The sequence below is a fragment of the Zootoca vivipara genome, chromosome 11, assembly GCF_965207765.1.
Source record: "Zootoca vivipara chromosome 11, rZooViv2.hap1.1, whole genome shotgun sequence".
NCBI classification, from domain to species: Eukaryota; Metazoa; Chordata; class Lepidosauria; order Squamata; family Lacertidae; genus Zootoca; species Zootoca vivipara.
In genome coordinates, this window is record NC_142594.1 from 37,151,854 (window position 1) to 37,171,323 (window position 19,470).

Consider the following 19,470-nt stretch of genomic DNA (forward strand, 5'->3'; position numbering starts at 1 on the left):
TGTCAGTGATGTGGCAAAACTTGTGTCTGCTTTTGTTTAGAATTCTCCCAGAAACATTTGAATCCTGTAAAACAAAACAAGCAAAAAAACCACAAACACAAAACATCTCCTCCATCAAACTGCATATGAAAGGGCACACCTTTTAAGGTGCAAAATTGAGAAAGTGAAACAGCTAGATTTCTAATGCCTTTTATTTCTAGTCTAGCTTTTGCTATGAATGTTCTGAACAGTTAATCAAATATAAATATGTACATTTTGGACTTTAAAAAAGTAACCAGACTGCTTAATAATATGTTGAACTTCCTTAACTTTTATTATTAAACACACTATATAAAGTAAATATATTTAAGCTGAAGGAAAGGTTCATTTTTTGCTATAAAAACTCTTTTAGGTGACATTTCTCCGTTTCCAAAATAGAACAAGTATAAATTTAAATCTAAGCCTTGATCCTTTTAGCTACTTGTCAATAGGACTTAGCACATCGGCTGTCTGCTTAAGGTTATGTAAGTGCTTAAGTATTCCTTTGAATAAACATGAAAGGGAGCAGTTCAGATATACAAAACTCTGCCAACAAGGGCTTTCTTGCTTTGGGCAGCTTTATGAGGCACATAGTATAATATTTCTTTGGAGTATATTTGTCTGTCACTTTAGTGCACTAATTTTGTATGGCTGTTGAAAGCTAACCAAACAAGGTGAGGGTTATAAGATAAACCTATGATTCAGGGGATATTTCTCATATTAAGGTAAAAGAATAAGTTAGGTTATATAAATTCTCATAAGCTGCATGATGTTATGTGTGTGAGCGGAACACTTCCACATCTTGCTTCCCCTTGCCTTGTGCAGAGCTGCAGCATTCAATAAAACCTTAATTTTGTACTGAAAAGGCAAACTGTTATGCTGCAACATTCAGAGTGTAACCATTTCTTCAATTGCAAATGGGCCCTGAATGGGGGAATCTGTGGGCTTGTCCTCACTGTGACACCCACATGTGAATTGCAATGATGTCAAACTGTGGAGCATTCACCCCAGTGTTTTGTCTCTAGTGATGAAGCAGGGAGCATTCACAGTCTTCTTCCTGTTGGTCTAGATAGGAATTAAGTGTATGAATCGGTGAAAAAGGCATGATGCACTTTTTAAACTACCATCCCATGGTAGCTAGTGTATGCGCTGATTTGATTTATACAGCAACTGTCAGATATACATCTCCACTCAAAAACTGACTTCTTTAATTTTTCATGTACATAGCTCCTACGTATTAGCACCCCTTAGTGAGAATATATTGCCAGGAAGTGGGACATGCGTGTTCTGATTCCGCATAAATTCAGGGTTGTTGTTTTTAAAGGGAACAAAATGGATTGTTATTAGCTCACGTGCTTATTGCTGGTAAGTGAAATGCATCTCTTTGGCCTGCTTTAAAAGCTCCGATATTTCAGCAAACTTAACCAAGTTAGTGTGTGGTTCTGTGTGCTGCTTAAGGGTATGACACTTTATTAGTGCATTTTAATACACTGTTTTGATGTTGTGCTGAATGGAAAGAAACGTTTGCTAGCAACATAATCTGCATTAAAATTTGATCTTTTGTTCCCCTTCCTATTTAATATTTGACGTTGCCGATTATTAATATTGTTGTTCTTCTTTATACGCAGCTGAAAACAGAAAAATCCTGAATGAACAAGAAGTTGAAAAATGTCTAGTCACCCTTTTGGGAACCGATAACGATGGAACTAAAATAGCTGCTTCTCAAGCAATCGCTGCTATGTGTGAGAATTTAGCTAGCAAACAAACCATTGGAACTCTAGGTAAATCGGTTATGGTGGAGGTAGAACTTATGATCCGTAAGAAAATATTTACCAATCTGCAGTTTTGCCATGGCTAATTTGAGACTGCATACATACAATTATTATTATTTTTCCAAAGGAATTCCCCAGCTAGTTCAGTTGCTAAGCAGCGACAATGAAGAGGTAAAGGAAGCTGCTGCTACTGCTCTAGTTAATCTGACAACAGCTCACCCTGCCAATGCAAGGTAAGCTCAAGAGGAATAAAGAATTATTCGACACATTTATCAGGACATATATTTTACCTCTGTGAAATTTCTAGGTGGCATATTGTCCTGTTACCTCCATTTTGCTTTACATCCTGGCTCCTGTGCTATTCACTGAATAGACCATTGTCAAAGTTTTACCATCATTTTTCTTGACTATTTATATGCAACTCCAGGGTAGTGTGTGAAACCAGCTAGGTGTTTTTGTAAGAAACCTGGAAATAATATGTATGTTTCCTGATGTGCATCAGTGATCTGGGAAGTTTTTAGAAAACAAGGCTAAAAAAAACATGGGGGGGGGGAGTTCATGAAACATTTTATAGCTCTCCTAAAGATCAGTGCTTTAGGAATTTCCTTTCTGATACTGAAGCATTTCTTGGCTGAATAAAGCTGGTGGGCTAGATTGGGAGGTCCCCATTCCCTGAAATGAGCTAGTGTGGGATGTAGCACATGCAGCTGTGAACATGTGACAAGGGATAAGGGGAAATCCCTGTGCACAGGCATGACACATCCAGAAGTCTGGATCAAACCCCATATCTAAACATTTATTTCCACATGGAATTACACAATATGGTTTGAATATATATTAAGGTATCACCTTGCTGAAGCTTTGCAGGTAGACATCTAGTCAGTGCCTGGATAGGTGACTGCCTGGGAACCACGTTTGCCACCTTGGATTTAATGATGAAAGGAAGGTGGGTTATAAATAAAATGGGCTATGTTGCATTAAAATGTGTAATTGAACTTGAATGTCATAAAAAAATTGGCCACAGGGATCTCCAAACAGGGTGAAGACCATGGGCATGGGTTAACTTTATCTTAAATAGTTTTTTGCTGCAGGAGGGAAGATACTATTGATGTTCATCTTCTGTTGTTTAGGAATCTTGTTGACAGTGCAGACTGTTTCTATTGAAGCTATTGGTTTCATACTAGGGTGTCAATCAGAGTAATATATGGTGCATATACACATAACCGTGTATAACAAAGTTAGGGAATTAAGTTCAATTCAATACTAACTTTCCACTTGGTAGTCCTTTTAGAACTAGTTATTTCTCTTCTTCCGTCCCTCATTGCAAGCTATTCCACAAAAGAAGGGGGAAACAGAGTCAAATGGTGTGGATTGCTGCCTTGGTTGACTGAATGTGCCTATAAAGCAGCATTTTGGATGGTCGTTTAGAGAATTTTATGAGAAACTAACAGCATTGATTACACTGACCAGTCAACAGTTGATCAGGATTTATGAACTGAACTTGTTTTAGGTGTGTTCATCTTGAGTTAAGCATGAAATTTCATTTTAAAAAAAGTTGTAGGCATACATACTCACATAGGCACATACATATACATTTTTTCTCCTTCATTTATTTCCATCTGTATCCAGATTATAAGGGCTGTGTTCACTCAGTCAGAAATAAAACCATATGTGCCTTACATGAACAATCGCAAATGAGCAAGGTAGTTCAAATGTCAAAAGACTTAAAGCAATGAAATTTGCGAAACGTTTCTTGGAGTATCTCAAATAATGAATGAAATGGAGAAAGTGATTGGCTCATAGATATTCCATGAAGAGAGACATAATTCATCGGATACATTTCATGTCACAAATTATTCACTCGGCTCTAATAGCCACTGACATTAATTTAACATTACCAGACGAAACATCATTCATCATGTGTAGTCATCAACCCACTTTTCTGTTTTCTGAAAAAATGCAGTAGATATTGACTCTGATACTCCTTTCTTGTAGCTCTTCAGTTAATGTCAATTGTAGCTAGGCTCACATATAAAGAACCCAGGTATTGGCCTCTAAGGCCCAAGCCTGCTGGAATTGCTTTGCTCAGCTCTCAAGTTGGAAAACAATTGTAAAGTTGATTGGTACAATGCTGTCCTGTAAAAACCAACCCTCAAGAGGGTGGGCTGATGTAGATGCTCTCCCAAATCCCATTTGGGGAAGATGAAGGATTTGATGCTGGGCTTCAATGATATCCAGCTGCTAGAGTCTTGAGGTCCTGGGCATGTCACCTTTCCCCATCTAGTCATTCTTATTGTGGTATGTGGCCATGCTGTAAATGTGTGTGAAGTTTTTATTTACTGGCCCATGTACAGTGTGCCTCAGAAACTGGAAAGGGGCAGTAATGTAGTAGCAGTTTGGTTATGGCAGTGAGGAATGGGAGCTGTGGCAGTTTTTTCTGGTCATATGCAGGATATGATAACTTTCAGCCTGCTTTTAAGAAGAAGCAATGTCTTCTCCATGTTGTCTCCTTTCTCCCATGCTATCTGGTTGTGAATTCACTAACTGGAGTTAATAGTACCGTGTTTCTCATATTATAAGACACGTCTTATATTTATTTTTTCCTCAAAAAAACACACTATGGCTTATTTTCAAGGGATGTCTTATTTTTTTCCTCCTCCTCCTGCCGCGGCCGGCATTGCTGCTGTGCCTATCACTATGTCTTATTTTCGGGGTATGGCTTATATTCCTTGAATGCTTAAAAATCCTGCTATGGCTTATTTTATGGGTATGTCTTAAAATATGAGAAACAGGGTACAGTACACTGTTGCACTTCCAAAGGCATAAAAAGCACTGTAATAGCAGTACAGAAATGAATAGTGGTGATAGGAACTCATAGGTAGCTTCTTCTTTATCCTTCACTAGAGTGCACTTCTTTGGTGTCAACAAATTCTCCTTCATGTCTGTGTCCTCTCCATGCAGGTCGCCATCACTTCAGCTACAATCACTTATTCTTAGGGAGCATACAGCTGCTTGAACTATAATCTGCCTTCTCTCTGCACATTCTCGATGAACATAAATCTTCTCTCTGTTAATTGTACCCACTGCAGAAACCATCTCCTCAACCTGGTCTTCCTCTTGTGTCAGGGGTTGCCGGGGCTTCCTCTCTTCACAGCAATCACCAAGAGACTTTTCTGGCGTTTTTATGGCTTTATTTACAGTATTTACAACAGGTCATTAGCACATAATAATCACCCATCAGAGTTACTCAGTTCGATCTCTGTTGAGGACTGCACTTGCCCCTCCAACAACTGGAGTTTCACTCCTCTTCTTGCACGTTCTCCGCTCTCATCTCTCTAGGGCTGGGGTGAACTCCCCCCCATTCTGAGCTGGAGCTTAACCCTTGCATTTCCTGTGAACTCCCTGGCTCTCTAACCCTTCCTGCCTCTTCCTCATTCTCTCCCTCCCCCTTGCGCACCTCCTCTTCCACTCCCAGGTCTCCCCCTCCTTCTGGGGAACTGGAAACCACTGGCTCGTCCCTGACATCTTGGATGGAAATGAAAGGAGCAGTAAATCCTTAATTTTGGAGGACTGTTGTTACCTTGATGGGTATCAGTGGCCTTTGTACACAGAGAGAGTGGAGGTGTCATGAGGACTGGACTTCTGTTATTGGTATCAGTGACTCATCAGAGTTGGTGAAGGATTTTGGGGTGACCTTGTGCTGCTTGATGCCTACAGGTGGTCATTCTAAGCTGCTTCTGTCCACTTAGCACTGCTGTAGAGCAGCCAGAACATGTTATAAATGAGGATGAGGTGAGGATGCAGGGACTACCCCCGGTCTAAGCAAGCACAGATTATTCCTGAAGACATTGTGGCAGCCCAAGGAAGAGGGGGGTGCTTGAAAGTTTTGGCCTTGGCAGAGTTGGCACCTGTTCCTGGACCGGGTGAAGGCATCCACCTTTACTGGCCAGGTGTTCTTAGCATGACTGATGAGATTTGCTTAAATGTAGCCTCTTTGGTTGGTTTGGGTCTATTCTGGAACACTGATACCACTATTCACAGTGTAGCCTGGAGTCATACATTTTCTATTGAAAAGGATGGTTGCCAATTTTTCATAAAAAGGCATCACCTTGGGTGGTGAGTAGTGACATCATTGAACTTCTTGAAGACATTAATTTTCTCCTTGCACTGGGTGATAATATAGTGGTCGCTTCACTGGTGCATCTCCATAGAGAGCCAAGTAAAAATAATATCTTTCTGAAACCAGTGTGAGAGTGCCTCTCATGTGAGAGTACAGGAGATGAGATCCACAAATATATGCACACCACAACTCCTCATCTGACCAGAATTAAGTCTTTAATCTCTGGGAGGCCATCTGTTCAGAGTCAAACAACTACAGTACATGTATTAGGTATCTTGTGATTGCTCCTCAGTCAGGAAGGCAGTCTGTGTTAAAAACTATTTGCAGCCCATACTGTAGGGTCTTTGCTGTTGATCAAACCACCCTTTAGGTTGTGCTTTATGCCAGAAAATGGATAACATGGGAAGCAATATCTCAAAACCCCAATATGAAGTCTGGCAAGCCTATCTCTAGAAGCATATACCGAATGCAAGTAACAACTCCAGGCCACCAAAGTCAGGGAATATTGTTCCTGGGTTTGTGAAAACAGAACTGAGACTTCAGGCCACAATGTGGATAGCAAATCAGGATGCCATAAGGAGTTTGAACTTTCTTAACCTTCCCAGGTGTGTGTGTGTTTGCTACAAGTTAATAAGGTAGACTAGAGTCACAAAATTAAAAGATGCCTGCTTCTTGGGTGAAAACCAATGACAAACCTAGACAGCATCTTAAAAAGCAGAGACATCACCTTGCTGACAGAGGTCCGTATAGTTAAAGCTATGGTTTTCCCAGTAGTGATGTATGGAAGTGAGAGCTGGACCATAAAGAAGGCTGATCGCCGAAGAATTGATGCTTTTGAATTATGGTGCTGGAGGAGACTCTTGAGAGTCCCATGGACTGCAAGAAGATCAAACCTATCCATTCTGAAGGAAATCAGCCCTGAGTGCTCACTGGAAGGACAAAACCTGAAGCTGAGGCTCCAATACTTTGGCCACCTCATGAGAAGAGAAGACTCCCTGGAAAAAACCCTGATGTTGGGAAAGATTGAGGGCACAAGGAGAAGGGGACGACAGAGGACGAGATGGTTGGACAGTGTTCTCGAAGCCACCAACATGAGTCTGACCAAACTGCGGGAAGCAGTGGAAGACAGGAGTGCCTGGCGTGCTCTGGTCCATGGGGTCACGAAGAGTTGGACACAACTAAACAACAACAACAGAGTATCAGTGTGTACTGAACATTTCAGTTTGCTGCTTACATCCCACTTTAGATTTAGTAGGGAGTACTGGGTTGTAGTCATTTCAAACTTTCTGCTATTGGACAGCAGCTACAAAACAAAGCTGTCTGTCTTGTGAAGAATGGGCTGTAATGGAGAAGCAGGATAGGGAAAGATGCCTGTTGCTAGGCAGAGTTAGGAGTGGGTTCTTTGGACAAAGTGGCAGAGATACCTGCTTCACTTTAATAGTGGCCTTTTTTGGTACCTTTTTGCCATTGTTTGGCAGGCATCTGACACAGGGTGAGCAAACAAACCATGCTGAGTTTGCCTGTAATAAAAAGCCATAACTATAACAAGGCAAGTTTCATAAGCCAACAACAAACAATGGCTTAAGATCTTGGTTTGCTGGTTAAACTAAACACACCTTGACTTACATGTTGCGTGTGAACCAGGCCAATGTGTGCTAACAACATCTCTCTCTAACCAGACTTTGCCTGTCCTGAGGGAAACAACCATGTATTAATGATGGTAAAATGTTTTCAAGCTTAAACATTTGTCTGTTGGGAGAGAAGTCACTTCATCCTAAGATCATATTCTCTCCTGACTAATCTGTATCAGGTTGTTTTTTTTAAAGAAGATGCCTATTTTGTTGTTTCAAGCATGTTTAAAGTATCACAGATCTGTGTATAGAACAATGTTTTCGGTACAGGATGCAAAGGACTTGTACAGTCCTACTTGCCTACCATAGGTTGCTCCTTTGGTTATAGTAACATAACATGGCTTGCTATGTATTAGCTAAAGCAGTGGTTCCCAACAGGTGGTCCGGGGACCCCCAGGGGTCCACGAGCTATGCCAGAGGGGTCCGCAAGATGCTATTAGAATAAAAAATATATTAAATATATTTCGTATGATAACAGATTTTTTGTTTTGGCCACTTCCTACATGAGCAGAGTCTAGCGCAAAACTAGAATTAGATAGAGGCAGTAGTTCTGCTGTATGCCGTTAGGTGACGCTTTACAAACACTACTGTTTTGCAAAGAGGCAGCACGCACATTCTACTAACGCTCACCTCCCCAAGATGCTTTGCGCGCGTCGGCTTCATTTGTGCGCTACTGCGCAGGTACCCTGTCTTCTCCATTCCCCTCCCTCCTCCCTGGCGCGCGCTGCCTCTATGCAAAACAGTAGTGTTTGTAAACAAAGCGTTGTTTTTCACGGAAGCTACAGTTCGCGTAGTTAAAAATGGACCGTTGGTTAAAAAGTGGTTCGTTAAAACGACAAAGGCAGTAGGCTGATGGAGTATACTGATGGAGTACTCTGTTGTAACTGTAAAAAACGTATAAATATAAAATATAAAAAGACTCTTAATTTGGCTCTCACTTTTTAATTTTAGGATTAGGAATTAATGGGGGTCCTTGTCACAATAGTGGCTCGATGAGGGGTCCTCGAGAAAATTTTGTTGGGAACCCCTGAGCTAAAGCAAGCATAAGCAAAGGAAAACATAAGCCTGAATGTCCAGAGCCACATTTTCAAAGAAATTTCAGCCTCTAAAATGAAAGGTGGATTTTTAGAAAGCCAAGAAAGGAAAAGGTAAATGTGAGCTAGGCTGTAGAAAAACATGAGCTAGGCTCATGTTTTCCATCTCTGTTTCAGATAAAAGCTTGACTGAAAATCTGACCCCAAGGAGGCACTCATGTTACTGCTGCAAAGTCCATGAGCATCTCTTCAGTAAACTTGTGTGTGCTGGTTGATTTCCCATCAATCCAATTATAAAATAATCAAAATGGTACCAGCAGTTCACTATTGAAACAAACCACTGGTTTAATAGGCTGGACATTAATTTACAGTATTACTGCCATCTATTGGTCATTCTGCTCTACTGGTCCCACTTTTATTGAGGTTGAACCATATGTTAACTTATTTATTAATACACAATATATATATTATACAAGTTGTTAAATGTAAAATAAGGCAAGTAGCTGCCTTCTAAGTGCTATTTATATTTTAACAAGCTCCCAAAACCTGCCAACATAAGCAGCTTCTGTAAAACAAAGATTAGGTTAATATTATACTGGATTTAAATTACAGCCATAAATATTAATTATTCTTGGTAACAAGTTACCACTGTACACTCTTCACTACACAAAGGATACTGGAATAAATGACTTTGTTTCATTAGTTTGTTGTGTCAGGGTTTTGTTTTTGTTTTAATTCTTTGAAATATTTTGAGAAAACACTGACTGTCACATAAGTATTAAGGAAGAACTGACCTGAATTAGTTCTTAAGTTGTATTATTTGTATCACTTTTAGATATGGAGCTTAACAGTGTTTCATTAGCAAAAAGTCAATTTCCTGCTTACTATATAAATTTTGACACAGGGACAGGAATGAGTGGTTTATACAGTTAATTAATTTTAGAGTCTGGACTCATGGTTAGTTAGACGGATGAAGCTAGAGTTTAGTGTTGACAGTTTGGAGTGATGTGACCTAGAAGTAAAGCAGCAAGCTACAGAGTCAAAGAGCAATGTCTGGATCCAAGGCTGCAGCTATGGGAGAAACAAGATACTTTGGGGGTGTTAATGCTGTGAATCTCTCCATCATAGGATCAAGTTGTACTTTTGTGTAAATAAACCATATACCAGAAAAACACCAAAGTCCCCACTGTATAGGGTTGCCATATTTCAAAAAGTGAAAATCCAGACACAAATGTTTTTTAGCCTTTTTAGGCAAAATCGCAAGAACCTGAGGTTTTTGAGCTATTTTAAATGACAATCACATGGGCTGCCATGCATGTGGATTTTCACAGACATTTCAGCAATTTCTGCCTGGACGCTGTTTACAAGGGCTGAATACTGGTTATGTCCAGGAAATTTTGGACGTATGGCAACTGTGCCTTATCTCAAAAGGAAACACAGATCCTAGATAAGCACCTGAAACCTGTGGAATATCGCACCACTTGGAGATTGGGGTTGCATGCAACAATATGTTGTGCCAAGTTGAATTCACTGTATTTGTATTCACAATATTTGGTATTGCTATGCTCAGTGGCTAACACAAATTGATAAGCTGAATCATGTGCAACATTCAGTATGCCCACATAACTCATTTATGGGAGCCTACCTAGTCTTTCCATGTTTAAAATTCCAAACTTCATTTCAGAAATCATTACTGCAAAAGTAACAGAAAGCTGACTTTAATTTGCCAAGAGTTTAGTATAGACAATTCTGGATATATCTGTTTATACAGTTTATCACAGATCGAACATAGCGGAAATTATTTCAAAACAAATGAAATTCTATCATCTTTTGGTGTCCCATTGATCTGAGGACTGTCTTTTGTTTGAATGCAGCAGCTAGAATAGCCACATCACCATAATTATTGGGAATCCCATGCTGTTTGCACATGTAGAATGGAAGAGGACTTACAGGAATGCCACTTTATCAGAAGAACAAAGACATACCAGAATAAATTTTCACGACAGTTTCTTACAAGATATTCCTGTTGGTGTAAGAGTCATCAAGTCATTAGACTGGATGGTATCAATGGTGTAATACAAACTCTTCTCCTTCAGCCTTAGCTACAGGCTATCAATTTCATTTCAGACCTTCAGTATTTATTGAGCACACAGTCATAAAGCTATCCCCTTGTACCAAAATGCAAATATAAACTGTGCGTTCATCAGAAATGCCTCAAACATCATTGGAGATTTCAGGAAATGCCTTATGAGTAGCATCAGCCAAGTGCAACCACCAAACAGCAAATTAAACTCTTCCCCCACAAGTAGGACTACAAGTGGCATATGGCTTGTTGAATCAGATAAAACAGAGATAATGCTACTGCAGACAACATTCTTGTTGAGTTTATATCTAAATTGTGAATATTCTACTGAAGCTTGTTTTTAAAAGATAATTTGAGATTTTTTATATATATAATGTTATGTTTTCTCCATAAACTTACCGTTCCTTAAGTGATACTTCTGTGCTTGAGATCTGGAATAAACTACTAGCTAGTACCGGTATCTGTTGTAGTAATGTGTGACTTAACACTGACCCCTAGTGACAGCCTGCAGAACTTAACACAAAGCGTATGCCAATATCGCAGAGGGATAAGCTATGTTAGTCTCTCGCAGCAACAATAAAGAAGAATCTGATGGCACCCTAAATACGAATGAATACATTTAGGGCAGTGCACAACATAAAAATATAAAAACAAAAAATATGTTAAAAAACAAGAACAAAAACCCCACAAACCAATAATACACCTACCCCTCCCACAAACACATTTAAAAAACGGTATAAGGTGTTAATCAGCAGCAGCAGCCAAATACCAGCTGCTGTGGGACATATTTGCTTATTGTCTTTGTATAAAAGAATGCCAAGTTATACTTTTGGCTCAAAACACTGGACACAGAATTCCTCCTTTAATTTTGTAAGACTCTGAAGATTGGGAGGTTCAAAATGACTAAATTTTAATTTTCATTAAAGCTAGAAGAAAAAGACCCATCAAGCTTCTAGAAGATCCCACTATTCTGACCCAGAGGACCACATTCTTATAGGTGGGACTACCAAAGAGTTGTGAAAAAGAAACAGTCTTATATCCTAACCCTAATCCATATTTCCAAATATTCAGGATCAGGACCTTGGATCTTTAAAATACGAGTCCTCGTTGCATCAGCATGAGTATGGGCATCCTAAAAACTGAGGATGTAATTGAGTGGCGGAGCACATGTTCCGTATGCAAAGGTCTTAGGTTCAACACTTGCCATCTCCACATAGAACTGGGAAATATCCCTATCCTAGAAAGCCTCTGCTGGCTAGTGTAGTCAAAATTAATCTGAGACGGACTACTGGTTTTTTCTTTTCAAAATCATGCCTTCTAAAGTCACTATGACTCACAGACTTCTAGTGAGTCCACATTGTAAGTGGGAATTCTACCCTGCCTCCATTCAGGAAAGTATTTTCAGATAAAAGTGTTATAAGTAAATTTAACAAATTTACTTGATTTGAAATGGGGGAATATTAATAGCAACCATGGACCAGTGACTGTTTTTTTTTCATTTGATGGCTGAAGATTAAAATTTCATTAACAGAGCAATCCTAAAAGGGAGAAACTGCTACTTCCTAAGCTCTGATGGTTCACAATGGCCAGGGCAGAAGTTGTAGGGTGGAATTTCCACACACACCAACTGGGTCTTCTAATCATAGCTGCCAAGTTATCCCTTTTTTAAAGGGAAATTCCCTTATACTGAATAGGCTTCCTCGCGAGAAAAGGGAAAACTTGGCAGCTATGCTTCTAATACCTCCCCCCCAATTGAGAAAATAAGATCCAGAGCTGGTGTGCTATTTGCCCCTTTCAGGGCCATGTCAGAGGAACAAGGGGGCTTTGAATTCAGTAGATCTGAGTCTTGCCCTGATCTATCCCCAGAATGCCCTGTTTACGGTTGTACTGCCTTTGAAGCACCACCAGCCAATAGAGCAACAGCTGTTGCACTGCAGAGGTTTCTGCCTGTGAACCTCCCCTCTTCACCCACAGAAAGTGAAACATCCTATGGCACCTCAGCCACCCACCCAGGAAGTATAGGATTGCTCACTTAAGCTTAGTATATAATTGTGCCCTATGGCTCCAATCCATTGTGCTCAGTGATCCTTACCTCTGACTAAAAATTACCAGTCCTTCCCTGTAAGACTGTAGTCCTAAACACCCTTTCTATGGCTTAATTCAGAGTAAGCATGTAGAGGTTGGTGCTTAACGGCAACGATATAAATAGCAGAGCACATGGACAACTGAGATTTCCATCTGTATATTTCCTATGCTAACACTTCTGCCAAGTTTTGTTTAACAAACAGATGAGCCTACTATAAAATGACTATGAAATGATACTCAGTTGGGCATATGGCTTATGTTCTTTACAAAAATAATAATATACATGCATGCAAAAAGAATTCCTCTGCTTAGACTGCACTACTGATAGGTAAGTTCAGAATGAAGGGTAGTGTTAGAAATGGAAATGGCACATCCTGTGCACACTTACTTGAGCTCGATTGGACATCTCAGGAAACATGTATGTATGTGCTGTAAATGTTTCAGCCTCAATACACACGAGCATCTTGCTAATTTCTAAATGCTAGCATAAGCAATTGACATGGCTTATAAAGAGATACGTTAAGGATGCTTTCTTTCCTCAGCTTAAAAATTAAAATAGCTTTGGGGATGTCCCCTTTTTATCCCTTTTTCTAGTGCAGTGGCAGAAGCTGATGGTATTGAGCCACTGATCAACCTTCTGAGTTCTAAGAGAGATGGGGTCGTTGCAAGTGCTGCTACTGTTCTCACCAACCTGGCCACCCAGGAGCCTCTGCGTGTCAGCATCCAGAGCCACGGTATTATGACGGCAATTGTAGAACCACTGCATTCCACCAACAGCATAGTGCAAAGCCGAGCAGCTCTTACCGTGGCTGCAGTTGGTTGTGATGCTGATGCCAGGACTGAGGTGAGGTACATGCAATGCAGCATCTGCTTTGAAAATCACGATGGGGGAACTCTGGTACCTTTTGCTTTGTGCGGCTTTCTTGAATCAGTGCATTTATTATGCTTCCTAGAAAAGATCTAGTTTGTGGTTCTTATATAAAAATTAGGAGCCAAATATGTGCTGTCTTTGTTACAGTATATAAAATTTGTGCAGGGAAATTTTACCATGGTGCACTATGCAAGTTTTTTGTGTGGGGTGTGTGAATATGAATGAAGCAAACTAGAGGTGGGCTAATGGCTCCATATTGAAGCTTATGCTTTTGTATACAGAAGATCCCATTTCAATCTCTGGTTTCTTCATATGAGGGATATCAATGGAGCCTCACCAGGGACTGGTGTTTTATTGCAAGTGTATTCTTCAGCATGCTCTTGACACAATTAATACAGTACTGGTGGTGGATTTATTCTGCTTCAGTTTGTTCTGAGAAGCAAACACAGTGCAAACATAAGCTTCATTTTTCAGCCTAAAGTGTTGCCAAGTGCTGTCTACAGTGGACAATATTCCTACTTGAAAGAATGTATCATTTGACAAGCAAGCAATGTATCTTTTTTTTCTTTTTTAGTTACGGAATTCAGGAGGGCTTGACCCTCTTATTAAGCTCCTATATTCTAAACATGATGAAGTCCGAAGAAATGCCTGTTGGGCTGTTATGGTTTGTGCAGCTGATGATCCAACCGCTGCTGCAATGACCAGGCTAGGGTGAGTAGTAGGAATCCCAGAGTGACTGTTAATGGTGACTGTAGAACTTGTAATAATGAATTTACAAGTGTGTGTAATGCTCCTGTTCAGGGTTCTAGTCAGCTGGCCATGCCCTTCTTCAGGATACTCCATTACATTCTCACTTCCCTTAGTTTACATTTCCCTCCTACCAACAACCAGCATTATGTGCCTGAACGTGCTCAATCTTAATGGTTTTTCATTCTGCCTGCATGCCCCCCTCTCTCACACCCACATACCCACAGATTTTTTTCCTCCTGAATACTTTTTTTTTTTACTTCTGCAAACCCTGGCAGTTTTGCAAGCCTCCTGATAACCACCTCCATGTGTACAGGTGTTTTGACTACATAAGGATCCCTGCTCTGAGAATTTCACTATTGTACATAGAGACGTATTTTTAATTTCTTGAATTCTGTTTGAGATAAATTATTTCACAGCTTATTCAGGCACAGTTTTGCACCACTGTAACTGTTATACAGTGGTCTTACTATACAGAGAACTAGAAAAGGCTTAGTTCTACTATACAGAGAACTCAAACAGACATAACTAATTGCAGAATGAGTCTCTTTGCCATAACGGATCAGGCTAGATCAGATATTAATAGGCATTATATCAGAGTAGAATAAGATGTTTTTAAATGGGTTAGAGTACAAAGAACCCTTTTTATTGTGTACTTCTGTTTCTGGAACAGTGCTTTAGATATTCTTGAAGAAATTAACTTGTCCATTGGGCGCAAAAACAACTTCAGTGATGCAGCTTTGGATAAAATACTTGATCACAACCTTCCACAGAAATATAGCCAAATGGGTTTTTTAACATCCAGCAACATAATAACAGATGGGTTCTATGACTTTGGACAAGTAAGTTTACTTTTAGTATGTTAAACTCGTCAGAGGGCTGTTGCCCATCTTCTTGCTCTATTTATAAACCCTATGTATAAATAATGCCCCAAATTTTTTCCAAGCTAAGACTTCACATACCATGTTTCTCCAAAAATAAGACACCGTCTTATATTTATTTTTCCTCAAAAAAACCCCACGGTGGCTTATTTTCAGGGGATGTCTTTATTATTATTATTAAGTATGGTACAGTTTAACCTACAAGGTTAAACTGCCTATCACTATGGCTTATTTTCGGGGTATGGATTATTTTCGGGGTATGGCTTATTTTCGGAGAAACACGGTACATGAAACAACCCATTATACTTCCATTAGCTGATGGGCTGGCAAGTTGCAGTGCAGTGAGGCATAAAAAATGGCAACTACCCAGCTTCAAATGGCTTCCAGGCAATTGCAGCTCAAATGACAGCACAGGGTGTAGGGAGGGGATGCATGAGGCAGTCAGTCTTGGTTGGCAGCCCATTCATGGCAGTATGCTGAGAAACACCCACTCCAGGACTGATACTCATTCTAGCTCTGACCTTGGTGGGCCTTAGATATAAATTAGAGTTTACAAACCCTAAAGTCTGCTATGCCTGCTCCAGTCAGGGTCATACCTAGGGGTTTGTTAGGTTGGCCCCCTCTGGCTTGGGGTGGCTAGGAGCCCATCTGTCCGCACGCTCCCTGAGCCAATGCTCTTATGCTCTGAGCAGCCAGGCAAGATTAACAGTTTTGGTGGCTCACATAGAGGCAGTTGAGTTTCCTTGAAACCTACATTGACTTACATCTTGTGCTTCATTCTAATCTTCCTACATAGGTAAAACCAGGTGTAAAACTACTGTCACTGGAGGAACTCAGTGCTCAGGAGCTTAATGATCATCGGGCTATAATCTTAGTAAATTCTAAAACACCAGAACTGTGAGTCTGTTAAACACTACTGTGACCTGTATTGCATGTTACACGAGATTGAGGACCCTGCGAAAAAGATTTCTGGGAGATGTTTGTTTTGTAGGGAGGGGAAATCAGCAAACATTCCCTTCCTTCCTCTTCCATTAGCAAACCTATCTGGATCAAGAGCCTTTTCACTCACAGAAGGGTACCAACTATCTACAATTTGTGGAAAATTTTGGTTTTATAACTTTTAATTATGCTAGGAATTTAGGAAGCTGTCTTTTATATCAGTTCAGGCTATTAGCCCATCTAGCCCAGTTTTGTTTACTCTGGCAGACAATATCTCTCCAGCATCTCAGGCAGAGGTCTTTCTTATCACCTGCTACCTGATTCTTTTAATTGGAAATGCCAAAGGTTGAACTGGGGGCATGTGCACACCCTTAGCTATGTTGTACAATAATATTCATGACATTTTCATTCTGAGATCCAGGTGTTTAAAAATATTCAATTACCAACTGCAGCACCTTAACCATCAGCCACTAAATGACATGTTTAAGAGAGTACCCCATTCTAGTTCCATCAAATGAGATGACCATAGCCTTGGGGTGGGGGCACCAGACATGTACCAAACCCTTAGTAGTCTCTTGCACAATATTCAACACAACCAGTTAGGCAGAAGCTTCTTTCCTGTCATTAGCCTTGGGGCTTCCAATGTCTGCAACCACCAGCTCTCTACTATTTTAATATTGTGAGCCACCTGCAATCCTCAATTGAAGGGCAGCATAGAAATTCAATAAACAAACAAACAAACAAAGTACACATCAATCCTGGCCTGGCACTTATGGAGTGACTTAGATTGCATTTTTCCATCACTATACTCAGTCCAATTGTATTGAAGATTGCCGCCCTCTATCTTACTGAACATTTGTAATAACATCACATTTTAGCCAAAGCCTTGTTGTGCATTGGGGGTTTTTAAGCAACTTTCTCAACACCTGCAGTTTAAGTTGAAGCCATCTTGCAAACAGAAGAAAATGTCCCAGGAAAGACTGAAAATAGGAACAGGAATACATAGAAGTGGAAAAGATAAGAGGGAAAACACAGAACCTAAAAAAGGGGGAAAGTGAATAGAATGGCAGGGGTGCAGACCATGACAAGAAAGGAATGCCTCTAGTTGCATCCCTCTTTGAAGGTTACACACATCCTCAGTCCAGTCCTATGTACTTCAACAGGCTTTTTCCTGCTGACACACCACCTAGTCTACTCTTAGGATAGGGGTTGGCTAGCCTGTGTGCTGGAGCTGACTGCCAAGAGTATTTTTGTAACCCCCAATAATTTTGCTTTTAAAAACAAAACAAAAAATCTCTTCTGTTGAGGGGTCCCCAGGTGATAACCCAGCATTTGTTCAGCAATCAAAAAATTGGGTGCCTCTACCTTGATTTACTTTGAAAGATGCTTCTTCTCCTTCTTTCACAGCACCACTCCCTCTTTCTTGTGCTCCAGGGCCTTCTTGCAACAGTAACTGTTGCAAATAGGGCTTAGAGCTCAGGAAGGAATACTCCTCCATTTTTCATGACCACTTAAATCTCCTCTCCCCGTCCAGATGCCAGCAGGTGCCAGTATCCAAGTCCCCTCCATGGTGGGGGCTCGTGGGGTGCTAGCTCTAGGCAGGGGATGCAGAGGGGAGGGAAGGAAGGAGGGGGCCCCAGGACAGAGGGAGGTGGGTGGGCAGTCGGGGGTCTTACATGTGCTCTCCAATGACGGTGATGGTGGAGGCTGGGGCGGATCAGCATAGTCAGTTTTTGGGGCGGGGCCCCCAAAAATATTTTGGGGGAGGCTGAAAGCATCTGAGCTCCTTAGAATTGGCACCTTTGCAGGGGGCCATCTAAATGTGGTGTGCGTACTTGCCTGCCTATCTGTGCAATGTGTGTGTGGTCTGTACCTGTGCTGTAAATGTGGCAAGGGTTTGGGTGCACATGCACATCTGTGTAAAGCAGTGGCTGTTGGCCATTTTGGCCATATCTACAGCAGGCGTGTGGCCCATTGATTGAAAAAGGGTAGGCATCCCTGTCTTCAGGCATGCTCCTTCGCACCCCATGTGATACGCACTTCTACTTTTTTGTACAGATTATATTTTATTCTGTTATGTGGGAAAAATACTTATTTGTCTGATATGATGGTGTGCAGCAACAGCGTAGCGTCCTTTATTGTTCCAGTGAACTCACAGCTCCTCCTGTTGCAACAGATGAAAAATCACCACAAGAGGGTCTTAGCAGCCGAATTGGACCCTCCAGCAGTAGTACTAACAGAAAAATTAGTAGAGAAAGAGCTAGGTATGTATTTGAGCTTTGGAATCACGGTTTCCCTCTGGGTGTAACAAATTCTAAACTTGATGAAAACTGTTCTGAATTAGGTGAAAATGAGTATGTTTAGACCAACTAAACATGCATCTCCCTGGTTAGCATTTGAAACCAGAACAAGAGAGTAAAATTTGAAAAGTCATTCAATTCATTCATTCATTGCATTTATATACCACCTTCCTGCCAAGGTATGCAGGGCAGTGTGCAGTTTTAAAGGACTGAAACTAATCATACAACATTTAAACACCATTTATCCAAAATCTGAATTGATATATTTTTCTTTCTTTTTCTCTTTTGTTTATGTTTTATTTTTATTTTCTGCTTCTTGTTTTTTGTTTTTGTGATTGAAATGTTTGAAAATTAATAAATATTATTTGAAAAACAAAAACAAAATCTGTGCTAAGCAGAGGAAACCCTTATAAATTGTATGCAACAGTAAGTGAGATCTACCAACCCACTTGTAATAAGGACAATATATATATGACATCCAACCCACCAATAAATATTTCACAATCCCTGTAGCTTCCTGCATGAATTCTTGATTCCGCAGATATAGTCCTTCTGATTTCCCGCTTCTAATGTAATCGCTTAAGACAACTGCACAACATGATTTATATATAATAATATACATTATAATGAAAGAAGTGTGAAATAACAATGCCATCAACAGTCATGTATATTTCCCCCAACGCAGATCTGCATTCAAGCATGAAATGAAATTTTTTCGCCATTCTTACAAAAACTTTATCTCTGTTCCTTATTGCCAGTAACATCTGGTTTTGATTGCTACTGACTATATGCTTCTATAAGCCAGTCTTCTAATTTTTATATTTGATTTAAAATGTCCAGTGAATTAATAGGGTTGGATCCAATCTAAGGTCACAATCCTATACAACAGGGGTGGCAGATCTGTGGCTTTCTAGATAACAATGGACTCCAACTCCCATCAGCCCTAGCAAACATAGTCAACAGTTAGGGATGATGTGAGTTGTAGGTTA

At 40.3% G+C, this 19,470-nt stretch overlaps 2 protein-coding genes across 14 annotated transcripts in view; one reads left to right on the plus strand and one right to left on the minus strand.

Moving 5' to 3' along the window:
- The window catches only part of PIP4K2A (phosphatidylinositol-5-phosphate 4-kinase type 2 alpha), a 165,774-nt gene that overhangs the window by 127,186 nt on the left and 19,118 nt on the right, over positions 1-19,470 (minus strand). The window lies entirely within an intron of this gene.
- ARMC3 (armadillo repeat containing 3) overlaps positions 1-19,470 on the plus strand; it is a 57,694-nt gene that overhangs the window by 29,935 nt on the left and 8,289 nt on the right. For all 12 annotated transcript variants that reach the window (XM_088654169.1, XM_088654166.1, XM_088654172.1 and 9 more), the window contains exons 10-16: positions 1,647-1,799; positions 1,918-2,023; positions 13,338-13,587; positions 14,189-14,325; positions 15,035-15,203; positions 16,039-16,139; positions 18,329-18,445. In XM_088654169.1, coding sequence (XP_088510295.1) covers positions 1,647-1,799; positions 1,918-2,023; positions 13,338-13,587; positions 14,189-14,325; positions 15,035-15,203; positions 16,039-16,139; positions 18,329-18,445 — 1,033 coding nt within the window. The remainder of the gene's footprint in view (positions 1-1,646; positions 1,800-1,917; positions 2,024-13,337; positions 13,588-14,188; positions 14,326-15,034; positions 15,204-16,038; positions 16,140-18,328; positions 18,446-19,470) is intronic.